At 34.4% G+C, this 18,542-nt stretch overlaps 2 protein-coding genes across 3 annotated transcripts; both read left to right on the plus strand.

Moving 5' to 3' along the window:
- The first annotated feature begins 4,542 nt into the window (after nucleotides 1-4,542).
- On the plus strand, nucleotides 4,543-10,311 carry LOC135834699 (uncharacterized). Its single transcript, XM_065348651.1, has 5 exons — nucleotides 4,543-5,146; nucleotides 5,377-5,428; nucleotides 5,628-5,728; nucleotides 8,970-9,144; nucleotides 9,257-10,311. The coding sequence occupies exons 1-5, from the start codon at nucleotides 5,069-5,071 to the stop codon at nucleotides 9,349-9,351; spliced, it is 501 nt and encodes a 166-aa protein (XP_065204723.1). The 5' UTR covers nucleotides 4,543-5,068; the 3' UTR covers nucleotides 9,352-10,311.
- On the plus strand, nucleotides 9,448-15,407 carry LOC135834698 (uncharacterized). Of its 2 annotated transcripts, none has more exons than XM_065348649.1 (5): nucleotides 9,448-10,470; nucleotides 10,672-10,723; nucleotides 10,854-10,954; nucleotides 14,058-14,232; nucleotides 14,364-15,407. In XM_065348649.1, the coding sequence occupies exons 1-5, from the start codon at nucleotides 10,393-10,395 to the stop codon at nucleotides 14,477-14,479; spliced, it is 522 nt and encodes a 173-aa protein (XP_065204721.1). In that variant the 5' UTR covers nucleotides 9,448-10,392; the 3' UTR covers nucleotides 14,480-15,407. The 2 variants fall into 2 exon arrangements, with proteins under 2 accessions (XP_065204721.1, XP_065204722.1); XM_065348650.1 differs by having other exon boundaries at nucleotides 10,857-10,954.
- Nucleotides 15,408-18,542: the final 3,135 nt, after the last annotated feature.

The raw sequence follows: 18,542 nt of genomic DNA on the forward strand, positions 1-18,542 counted from the left end.
GATTTTTATGCAGAAATATGGTGAAAATAAATGCAATATTTTATGCAAATTTTTCCACCCAAATTATGCAAAAAAATATGCAAAAATTTCAGTTTGAGTGACGAATTTGGGAAAAGAATTTTTTAAAGTTGAAAAACATGAAAACTGTCAATTCAAAACAAAATGAACCCGGTGATCAAATAATACATTTTTATTTCTAAAAAAAATGGGCGAAAAAAGTCATTTATAAATTCATAATTCATAAAATCAAGAAGTAAAAGAAAAAAAATATAATTTAGAATAATTAAGAAACTTTGACAATGAAAGAAAAAATATTCGAAGAACTGCGCCAGTTAATATAAAATACTTCAATGTATCGAGGAAACATTTTTTGATCACATTTTAGCAGTGCTGTTGCGACTCTTCGAACAAAAAAAGTCTTAAAATCTCCATTTTTGCAAAATTTTGGTAAATGTGAAAAAAAACCACAGAAAATGCTTAAATATGCAGAAATATGCTGTTAGTCCGGCATATGACAAATAGGAGTAATTGCACCCCCCCCCCACCGATCCTCCGGGACAACTTTTTTCTTAAAGGGGACATCCTAAGGAACATTTTAAAGGAAACTTGCCAAAAAAAAAAGTTGCCCTTACTTACAAAATGGCGCCCATTTTGATTTACAGGTCAGCCGAAATCAGACCCTCATAGAAAATCACTACTAGCGTCATTACTAAAAAAAAACACTAGTAACTTTTTCGGCAAGTAGCGTCACTACTACTGACAAACGTTACTAATGACTAGTAACGTTTGTCAATAGTAGTGACGCGCGCATATTTGCGCATTTTGCACTGAAAATCATGTCAAAAACATGTTAAAAGTAGCTATTTACTCGTAGACTGTCCTAGGACAACGGATTCTCCCCAAAAAAATTTTGAAAATCATAAAAAATTTTCTCACCGTAGGTGGGATTTGAACCTACAACCCCTTGCATCCTAATCATCTATCTTACCTACTAGGCCACTGTGGCAGTTGGAAGAAGTGGTGCTTTAAGCATTTATATGCGCTTTTCAGCACTCTGGAAGTCTGGACTTTGAAAAATTTCAAGTATGATGATTTTACAAAATTAAAACTGCGGATATATAGATGAGTTTTTGGTATGGTAATGCTTCTAGATATAAATTAAATGGATATTGAGTCATATCTACCTATAAAAACAAATAAGCTTTCCTTATTTGTAATTTTTTTGAAATTTATCCAAATTAAAAATGATGCAAAAAATTGATTTTCATGACTTAGGCATTTTAATTTTTTAGGAAGTTGTGATATTTTTAAAAATATAAATAGGACCCGAGCAAGCCAGGACAAAAGCTATTGACAATTGACAATTCTTCATTTTTTTCAGGACATAATTTTTGTATTTTCAAAAACAATCAATTTTGGCAAAAAAAATAGAAAATGTTAAATGATTATTTCCAGATATTCTGCAAAAAATGACGTTTTTAGATTGAGGATTTCTGGTAATTTGACTGAAATGCATCTGAGGAACCTTTTTTTAAAAAAAAGATCAAGTAAAAAAACGTGATGTGAGAAAATGTCAATTTTCCTACTCTCTAATTTTGGTTAGAAAAAGGAAAAGGAAAATGATCTGGCCTGAGCAGAAAGTTTTGAAAATTCATAATTTAAAAAAACATGGTTTGTGTGGGCTTGGTCATTAGTAGCGTTGAACCATTCACTAGTAACGTCGAGTCAGTCGCTAGTAGCGCCAAACTGATCACTAGTAACGTTAAGGCAGTCGCTAGTAACGCCAAGCTTATCACTAGTAACGTTGAGTTGGTCACTAGTAGTGTTCAGTTGGTCGCTAGTAGCGTTGAGTCGATCGCTAGTAGTGACGAGCTGGTCGCTAGTAGTGACGAGCTGGTCGCTAGTAGTGTCAAGTTGGTCACTAGTAGCGTCAGTACACACGCTAGTAACGTTTTCGAAAACGCTAGTAACTTTTTCGGAAACACTAGTAGTTTTTTGAAGTCACTAGTAGTGATTTTCTATGAGGGGATTTTGTGTTTCAACATAAGACTTGCACTAACTTTTTCATACTAGATCGAAAGATCATGCAAAAATTTACCACCTGCCAAAATTTCAAGTGCTAAAGTGCGTGTTTCGATTTTTGGTGAATTTTTGAAAATCGAATTTAGGCCAAAAATGAGGGAAAAAATCAAAATTTTACCGAATTGACCAAGAAATCTGAAATTTGGGATATACCCTATTTTCGACATGCCAAATCGATTGGAAACGGTTTCAACCTATTTTGAGCAGTTCTGGAGCCTCCAGCAGATTTTTGAAACTCGAAATTCTCACAAAATTCCATCAAATTGGAGTTGTAAAGCTAAAATTTATTCTAAAAACTAATTTCAATACGCTACGAAGTACTGCAGGTAAATTTCAAGTCGTTTTGGAGCCTCCAGCGACTTTTTGAAAATTCCTGAAGCCTCCAGCAGATTTTTGAAACTTCAAATTTTCATCAAATGGAGATGGAAAGCTGAAATGTACTCTACATTCCAATTTTAACACCCTCTGAAAGCGACTTCTGGTGGACTTCAAGTCATTTTAGAGCCTCCAACGACTTTTTTGAAAATTACTGGAGCCTCCAGTAGATTTTTGAAACTTGAAATTTCCCCAAAATTTCATCAAACTGAGATTGAGAGTCGAAATTCATTCTCCAAACTAATTACAGTACGCTACGAAGTTGACTGCTGGTGAATTTCAAGTCGTTTTGGAGCCTACAGCAACTTTTTGAAAGGTTGTATGACGTTTTTTTGGAAAATTGAAATTTCCTAAAAGTAGCTGCAAGCTTCAAAATCATTTGAAACCACCATGTAGTCTGCGAGGTAAATTTCAGCTTGCCAACTCCATTTGATAAATTTAATGTTGGGGAAATTTCAAGTTTCAAAAATCTGTTGGAGGCTCCAGTAATTTTCAAAAAAAGTCGCTGGAGGCCCTAAAATGACTTGAACCCACCTGAAGTCGTCTTCACAGGGTGTTAAAATTGTAGTGTAGAGTAAATTTCAACTTTCCATCTCCATTTTGATGAAATTTTGTGAAAATTCAAAGTTTCAAAAATCTGCTGGAGGCTTCAGGAATTTTCAAAAAGTTGCTGGAGGCTCCAAAACGACTTGAAATTTACCTGCAGTACTTCGTAGCGTATTGAAATTAGTTTTTAGAATAAATTTTAGCTTTACAACTCCAATTTGATGGAATTTTGTGAGAATTTCGAGTTTCAAAAATCTGCTGGAGGCTCCAGAACTGCTCAAAACAGGTTGAAACCGTTTCCAATCGATTTAGCATGTCGAAAATAGGGTATATCCCAAATTTCAGCTTTCTTGGTCAATTTGGTGAAATTTTGATTTTTTCCCTCATTTTTGGCCAAAATTTGATTTTCAAAAATTCACCAAAAATCGAAAAACGCACTTTAGCACTTGAAATTTTGACAGGTGGTAAATTTTTGCATGATCTTTCGATCTACTTTTGTAAAGTATGAAAAAGTTCGTGCAAGTCCTATGTTGAAACGCAAAATCTGCGATTTCGGCTGACCTGTCAATCAAAATGGCCGCCATTTTGTAAGTAAGGCAACTTTTTTTTGCAAGTTTGCTTTAAAATGTTCCTTAGGATGTCCCCTTCAAGAAAAAAGTTGTCCCGGAGGATCGGCGGGGGGAGGGTTGCAATTACTCCTATTGCCATATGCCGGACTATTATGCTAAAATATAGGTACGAAATGATATCGGGCTCATATTTCATGACTCCTGGAGATCTTTTTTCTGGTCCATAGAAAAATATTATGCAAAGCATAAAAGTCCCTGCTCTATTGGTATAAATAACCACTATTGTAGTATTGTATTTGTAGTCTCTTCAAAATGAAATCTTGACCGAAAAACAAAGAAATCATCTAATTCTCAAAGTGGGTTATCATTTTTTTCATGGCCAAAAATACTCGCATACGCCGCAAAATTACGTTTTTTTCGATAATTTTCCTCGTCAAATTGGCATATGGGCAATTCTTAAGGTCAAGGTCACACCTCGTGCTCTTCATCGATCATTGATTTCATAAAAATCAACAAGTCTATGTACTATTCACGTTTTAGTACCGTCTACAATGACGATGAATCAATGCAATATCACAAGCTGAAAAAAAAACTAGGTCAAGATAACTTTTTTATTTTCCCCTTCTATGTATTGTAAAAATTCAATCTCGAGATTCGCCAATATACATTATTTTTTCATCTCCGACTTACGAGTATTTTTAATTATTTATCACGCACACGACGAGCCTTATCTAGCGTTGCGAACTTGTTTGGTATCTGAACAACTTGCAAGTAGGTATTTCAAGTTATTATAGGTATGTGTATTCTGGCGGATACCTGGTTATTAACACACGTTCACGAACGTCTCTAAATTGGCTAAAGTTCAATAGCAAGAAGAAGAAAGAGGGAAGTGAACTACTGATTCTTCAGGTTTCATACGAGATATTTTACCAATGTACCCCACTGCGAATGTCTATCATTAGATTTTATTCTCTCTACTAGACTACTCGTAGTCAGTACTCGTATCGATTATACATAAGTACTCACTTGCAGCTATCAAATTGTTTGTGGGTAATTTTAATGATGATTAGTTTATCTTTCGTTTCCTCCCTCCGTCTGTTTGGGATACACCATGTGCAGTTCATTCGAATATTATGCTTAATTACCCATTTATAGTCTCGAAGTTAGCTTACGTATCAATCATGACGCGTTATTTTTCTTCTCTTTTGTTATCGATACTAGAAATCTGCGGTGGATTAGATGAAGTTTAATACGCGAGGTGTAGTACTCTAGTTCTTATTCATTCGGTTCCTGTATTTTATTACCTACCTTCGATCTTTTCATTTGTTTTATTTTACGTAATGTCGTGTTCGTTTGTTTGCACTTGAATCATCGATGTGTTAATTTATTGTGACGTGTATTTTTTTCAAGGGGTGTGTTCGCGAAATCGTGGGATTTTGGGGGTTAGAACGTTGTGCTTTGGTTGAATTGGTGCAATTTTTTAATTACGTAACAAAATGGGTACGATGATCGATCCTAGTTGTGCTGGATGCTCTTTGAAGAGGTTGACAATCGGTGTTTTGATTATGTACTTGGTGAGTATTGATGATTGCTTCATTTTTATAATACAAGTACAATTCTATTATAGTCGATTAAATAAAGAATGGATGCTCTCAGCACGTTTTGAGAGGATCTAGGAAGACGCTTTTGGAGATTTCAAATTCTTTCTACCTATCCAGTTTTTACGATTCCAATGATTCATAGTCATAGAAAATGTAATGAAATTTATTTTTAAATTTCCTCAATTGTTTTTATTTTTTTCTAGATTTCTGCAGTTGTTCACTTATTGGCTGGAATCTATCAATTATATTGGGAAGGTAAAAAAATTAGAATTTATTGCCTATTATTTTAACAATATTGACTGCTTGGAAAAATTAAAAATAACCTGAGGCTATTATTTGTTTCCTCTTATGATTTTAAAAAACTTTGGATTGCAAAGTTTTTTTTTTCCTTTGGCGTATTTAGGTAGGCATATTTCTTTCTGTGCAAGTAATTTGTTTTCTTTTTTTTTTCAAGTTTCAAAGTCATCATCATCAGTGGATCTCTTACCAATATTGTTGGTGAAGTATATCATTTGTATAATCGTCCTGCTGGTTGCATTTCTTGGAATTTGTAAGGTAAGTGTGACGTGTTACAGATACCTTCCTAGTACTTACCTACCTACCTACAAAATTTTTAGTAGGTATTAGTGTGCCAAAAAGTAGTTTGTGGTATATGTACAATGGTGGCAGAGACGTGTCGAGGGGGGTCTGTGAGGGGTGTCTCACCCCCTGACAGAAAATTAGGCGAAAAGTGGGGAATTTTTGGGAAAAATTGAGTGGGTTGGGAAAAGTTGGGAAGAAATTGTGTTAGCAGGGAAAATCAAAAACCATAGGTTTTTACTTCTTGAATTACCTATTCAAAAGCTTTTGCCCTCGCTCAACTCGGGCCAGATCGTTCTCCTTTCCTCTTAGGCTCTTACCAAAGTTTGAGAGTAGAAAAATCGATTTCTCTCTTCAAAAATTGGTTTACTTGAAATTTTCCTCCAAAAAAAAGTCATCCAATACATTCCAGTTGAAACTGCCAGTCCATCAGATCATTTATGAACTTCAGACTACTGATGAAATTATTAAATTTATGTTTCTCCCAAGTCATCTAGGTATTGAAGGAAATCAGGCAGTAGATGAGTCAGCTAAAACAGCTTTTACCCCCTCTAAAATTTTCTCTGTGACCCATGATGACGTTATCAACATTCTAAAAATCATCCAAAACTCCAATTGGCAAAACGTATGGAACTCAAAAACAAATCACAAACTATTTACCCACAAAAAATCAATCCTTCCTTTTGGAAACACCTTCATCATCACCTACATATACCCGATTGGCACATTTCTGGTGATATCTGACTAATCATTTCTGCAGTCAGAAATTGCCGTTTTGACAGTCAGATTCGCAGTCTGACTACAATCAACCAATCAGAAACAAGTATTTTTTTGAAATTCCAAGATGGCGGTGACTCGTCAGAAGACTGAGTGGAGATCTGAGCATGGATCTGACTAGTCAGATCCACACTCAGAACTACAGTCAGATATTGCCGTTTTGGCAGTCAGAAAATACATTCTGACTAATATGTGGTCAGATCCCTATTCAGATGCACTGTCTAAAAAATGCCGTTTTGCCAACCGGGTATCGATCAGAAGAAATTATAATCACCCGCCTCAGAATTGGCCACACCAATGACCAAATTAACCCATAACCATTTGTACGCCAAAGCACCTTAACCCACCTGTCAATTCTGTAACCCTGAAATAATCTCCACCCAACACCTTTTATTCTATTGCCCCTCCCTCAAACAAAACGTCAATCCTTAAACATTTCAGACCTTAGCCCTACAATTCCTGAAAATATCAAAACAGATGGAAAACATCCTTAAACTCATCGAAGAATTCAATCTTTCGAACCAAATCTAGACTAACCCCTCGAAACTGGGCGTAAAAATCATCCTGGCAATTATACAAGCCCAGCCCAGTATTTAAAAAAAAATAAAATTATAATTTCAGCTGAAATATATTGTTTTTGAAAATATAAAAATTATTTCCTGAAAAAAAATGAAGTATTGTTTATTTTTGAGAGCTCTTGCCTTCACTTTCTTCAGCAACTCAAAATTGAATTACGAAATTTTTTGATTTCTAATTTCAACCTTTCTCTAAAATGCTCAAAATGAAAGTCAAAATATACCAAAATCAGCATGACGAGTAAAAATATACAATATTTGACTATCAAATATCAATATTATGGATTAATTTAATTTTTGGGTTAATCAAACTCAAATTTGGTAAATTTCTCCAAATTTTTTTGTATGGGGTGGCCTAATTTAGACCAGTGCGGTTTATGTGATTTTTAGTGGACGATGAAAATAGAATTGAAGCATACGTTCCAAAACGCACTACATAAGTCCATTTTCGAAGATTGAGAGGTTGCAAGGCCATCTAGCATGAAGGTGCGGTCCAAAATGGCTGATTTTTTGATATGTTTTGCGCAAGAGTCTTGGCTACAACATATAAAAAAATCAGCCAATTTGGGCCATTTTTACGTTTTCAAATTGTACTATGTACCATGAATTTATTACCAATATTTTTTTGGACTTAGTGCGTGTTGGAAACGTATGCTTCAATTTTGATAAGGTGAAATTTCAAATTTTATTAACTTACTTATTTCACATTTTCCTCGACTTGAAAAAAAAACGATTCGAGATACTGCCAAAATTAATTTTGTTTTTTGGGAATTATTAATTTTCCACACAAGTTGAATGATTGAAAAATTGACTTCTCATATCGAAAATAATGTTGTTTTATTTTTGAAAAATTATTAATTTTCAAAAGCTTTTTTCATCGCTTTGCTCGAGTCTTTATTCCTATTTTGAAAATATTACAATTTCTTGAAAATTATTGTTAAAATTTTCAAATAGCTATATAAAAATCAATTTTTTTTATCAGATTTTTTACTTTTCAAATTATCAATTTTTTCAAACCTTTTGCTCGAGGAAAGCGAGCGCAAACTTGAATTATACTGGCAATTTTTCAGAAAATCTCAAGAATGAAAAATCAACTTCAGAGAGTTGGTACCTACCTAAAAGTGCGAAATAACGAAAAAATATGCGAAATGTTTTTCAAAAATACCAAAAAGCACGATTTTTTGTACCTCACAAATTGTTGCCCGAGTGAACTAAGGTTATTCTGTTTTTGAATTTAATTTTGAAAGACCAAAAGACTAAAAAAAAAACTACGACAAATAACACGAAAAAATTGTGAATTTTTGATGATTTTGGATTTCAGTATTCACCTTAATTTACCAACCTTGCAATAGATTAACAATTCCAATTGTTTGACAAGTATAAAAAGCATCGTATTTGAACATTTAAAAATTCAACACGTTTGCTATCAACTGCCCCTTTCAAAATTTGTTCGAACTACATCTGGTTAATTAGCATGAGAACTGCTGTTGGGGAAGAGGGAGGAGGGGGTCTGGAATAAAATTTGGGAAAATCTGGTAAAAAAAAAAAAAACAGTTGAGGACAAATTCAGTCCCCCTCTACCGACATATTATAACTTCGTCACGCCTCTGAATGGTGGGATAAGCGTACAATTTGTACCTAGGTACCTAATTCAATAAAATACTCAACTAGGTACTCTGATAGAATAATACTTAGGAATTGCTCTCCCATAATAAATGTTGGTTTAAGCTTATAATTAGGTAGGGTACTTCCTAAATTAATGTGACAATTTCCATTTCAAATAAGTATACCTACACAATAGGAATGCTCTACATAATTTATGTAGGTATAATAATTATGTAAAATAAAATATTGGAATTTTTCAGAATCAAGCTGTCCTCCTGGTACCCACATTAATCACCCGACTTATAATCTGTGTTGAGGATGTAATTGACGTACTTTGGTTCATTTTCAAAGGACAGACAATAGTGCCAACTTCATTGCCCGTTGCTTACACCGAAAATTTTCTGACAGAACTTACATTTGGTTGTTTGTTTCTAGGTGAGTGGGTATATCTACCTATATTTTTAATTTACAAGTAACCCAGCTGTTTCATTTGTTGTGTCGTATAGTATAAAAATTTATATCGCTCAATTTATTTATTTTTTTTCAGCCATTACTTTCTATTTCTTCGCTATAATCTATAGTTACTATTGCGAATTGAAAGAAGTCAATTCCAAAAATACTGAATCGTCGTCTGTTGCTTGAAGAAGTAATGGTAGGAATTTCAAAAGGGCTTGCGGAAGAAGATGCATGTAGTGCTAAAGTGACGATATTCCAAGAAAAAAATAATGATGCTTTAAGCACTGCCTTAATTACTTATTCTTTACTGCGAATTGTCAACCAATATCCTAAATATCTAATCTAATGACTCCAGTGATGATTTTTTTTTTAAATTTACTTTCATAATTGGACTTTTCAGTGAATTATTTCTTAGGTATGTACATTCTTGTACAGTACCTACCTATAGGTACTTATTGATTTGAGCAATTATGTATCATCAACTATAGGTATCATTATTTTCCATTTGTACCTAATTGTCAACTCACGAAATAGGTACCTACCAACAATTTAACATCATTTAAGAAATGGGTGAATGAATGAATGGATATAGGTTCTTATTTATTTGCATTTACACACTTTTCGAATGACGAACAATTAAATAATTTTGTACCTACGAGTAATTAGTGAAGTTATTGTTTAATTTCTTCAAAGTTGTCACCATTTTTAAATACTTACCTATTTTTAATTTTTATCAATAATATAAGATTGATTTTGTTGTTACCCTGACGATCAACTTACCTGTGTATATCATTAGATTTTTCTCTCTACTAGACTACTCAGTACTCTTATTGATTTTACGAGTACTTCGTCTGGCTGGGATATATTCAGTTCATTCGAATATTAGGCTTAATTACTCATTTATAATATCGGAGTTAGCTTATGAATCATGACGCGTTATTTTTCTTATCTTTTGTTATCGATACTAGAAATCTGCGGTGGATTAGATGAAGTTTAATGAGTAAACGAATACGAGGTATTACTGTAGCTCTTATTCATTCGGTTCATATTTTATTATTTTCGGTGTTTTCATTTGTTTTGCCTTACCTATGATGTCGAATTCGTTTGTTTGCACATAGATCATCAATATACTTATTATTGTGTTAATTGTGACGTAGGTATATTTTTGTCAAGGGGTGCGTTCGCGAATTCGTAGCTTTTGGGGAAGTTGTCCAATTTATTATTGAAATGGGTGCGATAATCGACCCCACTTGCGCTGGATGCTCTTTGAAGCGGTTGACAGTGGCCGTCTTGATTATGTACTTGGTGAGTTGAAGATTGCTTCATTTTTATAATACAAATCACTGCCAATTGAATAAACGATACTCGTAGCACTTTGAGAGGATCTAAGAATAAGATACTTATGGAGATTTCAAATTCTTTCAACCTACCTACTCAGTTTTTACGAATACCTACAAATTAAATTTAGGTACATATTTTTAAATTCACCCAATTGTTTTTTTCTAGTTTTCTGAGATTGTTCACCTATTGGCCGGAATCTATCATTTATGTTGGGAAGGTAAGTAAATTGAAATTTATTGTTTGGAAAAATGAAAAAGAAGTGGATGCTTTCATCTGTTTTCTCTTGAGATTTTGAATTTGGTATATTGAGGTGTATTTCTTTTGTGCAAGTAATTTTTTTTTTCTAGTAGCAAAATCATCACCACCCGTCGATTTCATAGAAATATTGTTGGTGAAGAATAGCATTTGTATTATTGTCTTGCATGTTGCATTTCTTGGAATTTGTAAGGTAAGTGTGATGTGTGTTTCAGAGTACCTACAATATTTCTAATAAATTAATTTTTAATGTAGTGAGTCAGAAAGTAGATTGTGGGATACAATAGTGGCAGAGTCGTGTCGAACGGGAGGGGGTGTCTGTGAGGGGTGTGTCACCCACTGACAGAAAAATGTATGCGAAAAGTTGGGAATTCTTGGGGAGAAGAAATTGTGTAAGCACGGAAAATCCAAAACAATGGGTTTTTACTTCTTGAATTAGGTACCTATAAATTTTCAAAAGCTCTCGCCAAATCATCATTCTTTTCCTTCCTCCTACCAAGGTTAGAGAGTAGAATAATCGACTACTCACATGAAAAATAATAGGTCATTTCACACCAAATCGGCGAATTTTCGCACGAGGGGTCTTCGACTTTTTTCAAAATCAGATCATGCCCCTAGCAGAACAAGCCACAGATAACATCGACAAGAGAATTTATCGACAAAAAATAGTAAAAAAATCTTAAAATATGTACCTATCCGATATTTGATAGATGATTTCTCAATATGTGACTATCACGTATTGAATAATTATCAGAGGTCAATCGAAATCGATATCCAGTAGATGAACTGACGATAACATCACCAATATAACTGACCGAAAATCGTCTAATACTCGTTTCAGATTTCCTGGTGATTTTGACTGTTTATAATCATCGACAAAAAATCGTAAACTCATTAGTCGGGGAGCCCGCTTAAGGATCTATTGCACCCCCCCCCCACCCCGATCGAACATTCGGGACAGTGTTGTTCTTAAAGGGGGAGTCTTAAGGAGCATTTCTAGCCCTTGTACTCAAAAAAAAAGTGGCCCTACTTACAAAATGGCGGCCATTTTGATTGACAGATCAGCCGAAACCGCAGAGTTTGCGTACCAACAATATAAGACTTGCATAAAATTTTTCAAATAGTACACAGGTAGATCGAAAGATCCGGCAAAAATTTATCACCTGTCAAAATTTCAAAAGCTAAAGTGCGTTTTTCGATTTTTGGTGAATTTTTGAAAATCAAATTTAGGTCAAAAATGAGGGAAAAAATCAAAATTTTACCAAATTGACCAAGAATGCTGAAATTTGGGATATACCCTATTTTCGACATGCCAAATCGATTGGAAACTGTTTCAAACCGTTTTGAGCAGTTCTGGAGCCTCCAGCAGATTTTTGAAACACAAAATTTCACCAAAATGGAGTTGGAAAGCTGAAATTTATTCTGCAAAACTAATTTCAGTGCATTACGAAGTACTGCAGGTAAATTTCAAGTTGTTTTGGAGCCTCCAGCGATTTTTTGAAAATTTCTGGAGCATCCAGCAGATTTTTTAAACTTTAAATTTTTACAAAATTTCATCAAATGGAGATGGAAAGCTGAAATCTACTCTACACTCCAATTTTAACACCCTCTGAAGATGACTTCAGGTGGGTTCTAGTCATTTTGGAGCCTCCAGCGACTTTTTGAAAATTACTGGAGCCTCTAGTAGATTTTTGAAACTTGAAATTCCCGCAACATTTCACCAAATGGAGTTGGCAAGCTGAATTTACTTCGTAAACCAATTTCAAAGCGATATGAAGTCGACTAAATGGTGGTTTCAAATGGTTTTGAAGCTTCCAGCTACCTTTTGGAAATTTCGATTTTCCAAAAAACGCCATGCGACTTTTCCAAAAGTCGCTGGAAGCTCCAAAACGACTTGAAATCTACCAGCAGTCGACATCGTAGCGTATTGAAATGTGCTGGAGGCTCCAGTAATTTTCAAAAAATCGCTGGAGGCTCCAAAACAACTTGAAATTTACCTGCAGTACTTTGTAGTGCACTGAAATTAGTTTTGCAGAATAAATTTCAGCTTTCCAACTCCATTTTGGTGAAATTTTGTGTTTCAAAAATCTGCTGGAAGCTCCAGAACTGCTCAAAACGGTTTGAAACAGTTTTCAATCGATTTGGCATGTCGAAAATAGGGTATATCCCAAATTTCAGCTTTCTATGGTCAATTTGGTAAAATTTTGATTTTTTCCATCATTTTTGGCCTAAATTTAATTTTCAAAAATTCACCAAAAATCAAAAAATGCACTTTAGCACTTGAAATTTTGACATGTGATAAATTTTTACCTGATCTTTTGATCTACCTTTGTACGGTTTGAAAAATTGTGTGCAAGTCCTATGTTGGAACGCAAAATTTGCGATTTCGGCTGACCTGTCAATCAAAATGGCCGCCATTTTGTAAGTAGGGCCACTTTGTTCCTTAGGACTCCCCCATTTATAAAAACGTTGTCCCAGAGGACCAATGGGGGAGGGGGATGCAATAGTTCCTTAAGCGTGCTTCCCGACTACATCTTTTTCGATAATGATACTATAATATCACGATATGTATTTCAAGTCGTTTTGGCGCCTCCAGCGACTTTTTGAAAATTACTCGACCTTCCAGTACATTTTTGAAGCTTAAAGCCTCCGGTGACGTTTTGAAAATTCTTGGAGTCTCCAAAAGGTTTTTTGAAACATGAAATTTTCACAATATTTAATCAAATGAAATCAGAAAGCTGAAATTTTGTTGAAATTTCAAGTTTCGAAAATCGGCTGGAGGCTCCAAGAATTTTCAGAAACTCACTGGAGGCTTCAAAATGACTTGAGCCCACCAGCAGTCCACTTGATAGCATGTTGAAATTAGAGTGGAGGTTAAATTTTGGATTTCCAACTCTGTTTGGTAAAATTTTTATGATTGAAAACCTGCGGAAGGCTCCAGTAATTTCCAAAAAGTCACTGGAGGATCCAAAATGACTTATTGAAATTCACCCGCAGCCGACTTAATAGTGTGTTAAAATAACTTGCATTTGATGAAATTTTGTAAAAATTTTAAGTTTCAAAAATCAGCTGATAAATTTTATAATTCAACAAAATACTCAACTACTCTGATGGGTTAATATTCAGAATAATTTCTCTTCCACCTTAATAAATGTTCGCTCAAAATTATAATTAGGTACATACTTATGTACTAAATTAGTACGATAATTTCCATTTCAAATAGGTACCCTAGCTATACCTACATTGGAATGCTGTACAATACACAATTTATAAAATAAAATATTGGAATTTTTCAGAATCAACCTGCCCTTCTGGTACCCGTATTAATCACCCGACTTATAATCTGTGTTGAGGATGTAATTGACTTACTTTGGTTCATTTTCAAAGGACAGGCAATAGTGCCAACTTCAATACCCATTGCTTACACCGAAAATATTTTCACAGAACTTATATTTGGTATTTTGTTTCTAGGTGAGTAGGTGTAGATGTATCTACCTACCTATATTTTTAATTAACAAGTACCTAATCCACTGCTTCATCTGTTCTGTAGGTACATAATCGTATATAAAAATTTTTAATGCTCAATTATTGTTTTTTTTCAGCTATTACTTTCTATTTCTTCGCAGTCATTTATAGTTACTATTGCGAATTGAAAGAAGTGAATCGCCGTATGTTGCTTGAAAAAGTTAAGGGAATTTCAGAAGGGCTTGCAGAATGATGTAATATTGTGCCAAAAGTGAAGATAGCTAGACGTATTTAAAGAAAAAAATAATGATGTTTTGAGCACTGCCTTAATTATTCTTTACTGAATTGTCAACTAATATCCTCAATACGTACTTAATCTACCTATATTGAGTATTGACTCTAGTGGTGATTTCTTTTTTAAATTTAGGTATGTACTTTCATAATTATTGGACTTTTCAGCGAATTATATTGCTTAGGTACGAGTACTTCTTTGTACATTATCATTGATTTGAGCAATTATGTACCTATAATTAACTAGCTAGGTATAGGCATAATTATTTTCCAATTAATTGTCGACTCACGAAATAGGTAGGTAGCCTAAGGTACATACCTGCAAACAATTCAACACCATTCAAGAAATGAGTGAATGAACGAATGGATGAGGTATTTATTTGCATTTATACACTTTTCGAATAACAAAGAATAATGTAAAGTTAATGTTCAATGTTTTTAAAGTTGTCACTATTTTTATATGTTTGTATTTAGTTTTTATCGATCAAATAAGATTGGTTTTGTTGTTACCGTTGCTGTAAATTTACGTGTAAGTAGGTATATTTTGTACTGTTTCAATGATAGGCTATGTTATACATAGGTACTCAATGTTGATTGTTGAGGATTGTTCCTTGTACGTTTATAAAACGGCAGAAGTGAGGTCTTGCGTAAGACCTGTCCCGTTCCAGGGAAGTCATTTTGTATAATCTCCCTTCAACTTAACGTTATTTTGATCATGACCTGCGTTATACGATTTTTAGTCGCAAAGTCAATCTGTCATATATGCTGACTTCCCTTGTGCAAGCTGCAGTGTCCCAAGACCTCACTTCAACTGATTATTAAATCATGGTGTTCGTATACCTATTTTTTAATCAAGCGAAATAAACGACTGAGAAAAATAATTTATCAAATTATTGAACTATTTTTCTTTTTAAAAAATGAACAAACTCTATCTGAAAACTCTTGCTCATGCTACTCGTAAGTATCTCTCAAAAAAGAAAAAATCCAAAGAAAATTTTCATCTATCTGAATTTTCTTATTTTTTTTTTAAACTATGATTCAAAATGGCTTACAGCAGCTAATAAATTGATTTTCAGCTACAACTTTGAAGTGTTTAATCTAAGAATTTGATACTTCTGTGAATGGTGAAAAAGATGGGTAGGCACTTACCGAATTTCAAAGATGACAATATCTACGACACTAGACTACGTACTCTGAACTTGACCCCCCCCACCCCCCCCACCCGAAAAGGTCCGTGAATTTTGATCAAATTGAGCATAGACGTTCATTTTGGGTTGAGTTACTCCAAAAAAATTAAGTTCCGGAGGAAATACCCCTGGAGGGGAGTAATGGGCCCTCGCAAAGAGAAAGCATTTTCGGGAAAAATCGTTGAAAAATATCATTTCTGAAACTGGATAAATATTTCAGAATGCAAACGTACCAATTTTTCGCCATTAGTTCATTACTACCAACTTGAAAAAAATCAAAAAAATTAATTTTATTCTAAGTAAATTTTTAGCTATTTTTCTTGATTTTTTGAAATTGGCTGTAATAACTAAAAAATTGGTATCACTGCGTTCCAAAATCAAAAAACACAAATTTTTTCCAAAATAGACCATTTGGAAATCTTTAACCGCTTAGTAGAACCCTAAAAATGGTCTTGGATTTTGACATACCTTTATTTGGAACTGGATCATTTTTCTCAAAACAGATTATGTTGTGACAGGAGCGAAAAAAATCGTTTTTGAAGGACAAAATCTCCCCTCCAGGGGCACCTCCGGAGCTAAACATTTTTCTTAGTAACTTTAAATTCAAAATGAAGGTCTCTGCTGAATTTGGTCAAAATTTACCGACTTTTTTTCGAGCGATCCACTTTCATGTAGCAACTGTTCGTGGGAGCTCGTCAATCTATGAATCTAATTCTTCAACTTATTTAGTTCGCAAATTCCAGTTAAGTATCTCAAGTATCTTGTTCGTTAAAAAAAAATTAAATGGGGCAAAAAATCACTTTTGAGGTACTCAACTAAAAAAGGTAGCTGAATTTTCAGCTGTACCTACTGATCAAATTTTCATACCGTTACGAATAGCAAAGAACTCCAATTTGATTGAAAATGATGGCATTTGATTTTAGGATAAGGTACGTACCTACCTACCTACTTAATTCTCACGTCGAAAACAATCTCAACAAATTTTATAGTTTTTGGAATTTTCAAAAATTTTTCCAAATTTGAAAAATCAATCTGAATGGCTAAAATTTTGGTTTTGAGGGTTTTTGAGATTTTCCAGTGAAATTATCATAGAATACAAACCTCTCCTTCTTTCTAATACCTACCTATTGAAAAAAAATGAAAAAACTTTGTGCACCCAACCCAAAGAGTATTGAAGTAGAATCCCATATTAAAAGTTTCGTACGTGCTGTAAAAGGTGTTTTTCATGATTGATAACCCATAATTTGATGCAAAAAAAATGTCAGTGACCTAAATTTGTAAAATTTCAAATTTCTGAACCAGATGTAAATTTCTTCCCCCCCCCCTCCTTCCTGGCCCATTCCTCGAAATTGTAGAAAGCTGAAATTCAGTATCCAAAGAGGCGAATTCACGTCTAATATTCTAGAAATAAGCAAAAAAATTTATTTTTGTGAAATTGCCCATTATCAAATTTTATAGTAAGGTCTTGGTCATTCCATGTCAACTCAACCAACATTTTTGGGTCATGTCCTTCGATTTCGCTCAAATTTTTTTTACAATATCTACCCACCCAGTAAGTAAGAAAACCGCAATCAGTTTGGTCCCAGCCCCCTCAGGGGGCGGGTAGGGGGGCTTCCATTATTTTCACATTGTCTCGAGGTACTCAACTTCAGCAGCCCATTCCTCCAAAACTATGATACTTTGATCAAAACTGATTTCACAGTTCGAAAGGGCATTGAATTTTGAACTTTTCAAATATTTTGAAATTTTCAAAAGTTGGAAGTTGAACTTTCAATTTGAAAGTTCAAATTTCAAAATGACGCTGTAAGTGGGAGCTATCATTTAAAATTTTTAAAAAATTTCCATAGATGTACATTTTGATACTTTTTCGAAATATTTAGGTTTCGAGATGGGACTCGTAGACGGAGGGGGAGCACCCCCACCCCCAATTTTGGGTGAAACTTTCGAAAGAAAATCTGGGGCATGTGATATATCGAATTGTATGTTTTCGGCAACGCTGAACACGAATATGACGTTAGATTTTTGATATGACCCCATCCACGGCCCCCAGCACCTCCCCAAAGGGGGTAAAAGTTCAAAAAAAGTATTTTGTTCGTGCGACACATGGAATAATATGTTTTTGGTGACGCTGAACACGAATATGACGTCAGATTTTTGATTGGACCTCGTCCACGGCCCCCAACAACTTTTTTGGACTTTTACCTATTGGGGGAGGTTCTGGGGGCCATGGGTGAGGTCGATTTAAAAAACTATGGAGCTATATTCGTGTTCAGCGATATCGAAAACATACTATATTCCATGTATCACACGAATGTTACCATTTTTTTTTGGGGTTACCTCCTTGTGGAGGTGCAGGGGGCCGTGGACGGGTCCAATCAAAAATTTGACGTCATATTCGTGTTCAGCCTCACCAAAAACATATTATTCCATGTGTCGCATGAACAAAACACTTTTTTGAACTTTTACCCCCTTTGGGGAGGTGCTGGGGGCCGTGGATGGAGTCATATCAGAAATCTAACGTCATATTCGTGTTCAGCGTCGCCGAAAACATACAATTCGATATATCACATGCCCCACATTTTCTTTCGAAAGTTTCACCCAAAATTGGGGGTGGGGGTGCTCCCCCTCTGTCTACGAGTCCCATCTCGAAACCTAAATATTTCGAAAAAGTATCAAAATGTACATCTATGGAAATTTTTAAAAAATTTTGAATGGTAGCTCCCACTTACAGCGCCATTTTGAAATTTGAACTTTCAAATTGAAAGTTCAACTTTCAACTTTTGAAAATTTCAAAATACTTAAAAAGTTCAAAATTCAATGCTCTTTCGAACTGTGAAA

This window comes from Planococcus citri, chromosome 2 (genome assembly GCF_950023065.1).
Source record: "Planococcus citri chromosome 2, ihPlaCitr1.1, whole genome shotgun sequence".
NCBI lineage: Eukaryota > Metazoa > Arthropoda > Insecta > Hemiptera > Pseudococcidae > Planococcus > Planococcus citri.

What these genes read in the sequence shown, in the direction of transcription:
- LOC135834699 (XM_065348651.1), top strand. Translation starts at nt 5,069, where the DNA reads ATGGGTACGATGATCGATCCTAGTTGTGCTGGATGCTCTTTGAAGAGG. An exon ending in CATTTCTTGGAATTTGTAAG is followed by an intron (nt 5,729 to 8,969) that starts GTAAGTGTGACG and finishes GGAATTTTTCAG; the next exon opens with AATCAAGCTGTCCTCCTGGT. An exon ending in ATTTGGTTGTTTGTTTCTAG is followed by an intron (nt 9,145 to 9,256) that starts GTGAGTGGGTAT and finishes ATTTTTTTTCAG; the next exon opens with CCATTACTTTCTATTTCTTC.
- LOC135834698 (XM_065348649.1), top strand. Translation starts at nt 10,393, where the DNA reads ATGGGTGCGATAATCGACCCCACTTGCGCTGGATGCTCTTTGAAGCGG. An exon ending in CTATCATTTATGTTGGGAAG is followed by an intron (nt 10,724 to 10,853) that starts GTAAGTAAATTG and finishes TTTTTTTTCTAG; the next exon opens with TAGCAAAATCATCACCACCC. An exon ending in ATTTGGTATTTTGTTTCTAG is followed by an intron (nt 14,233 to 14,363) that starts GTGAGTAGGTGT and finishes GTTTTTTTTCAG; the next exon opens with CTATTACTTTCTATTTCTTC.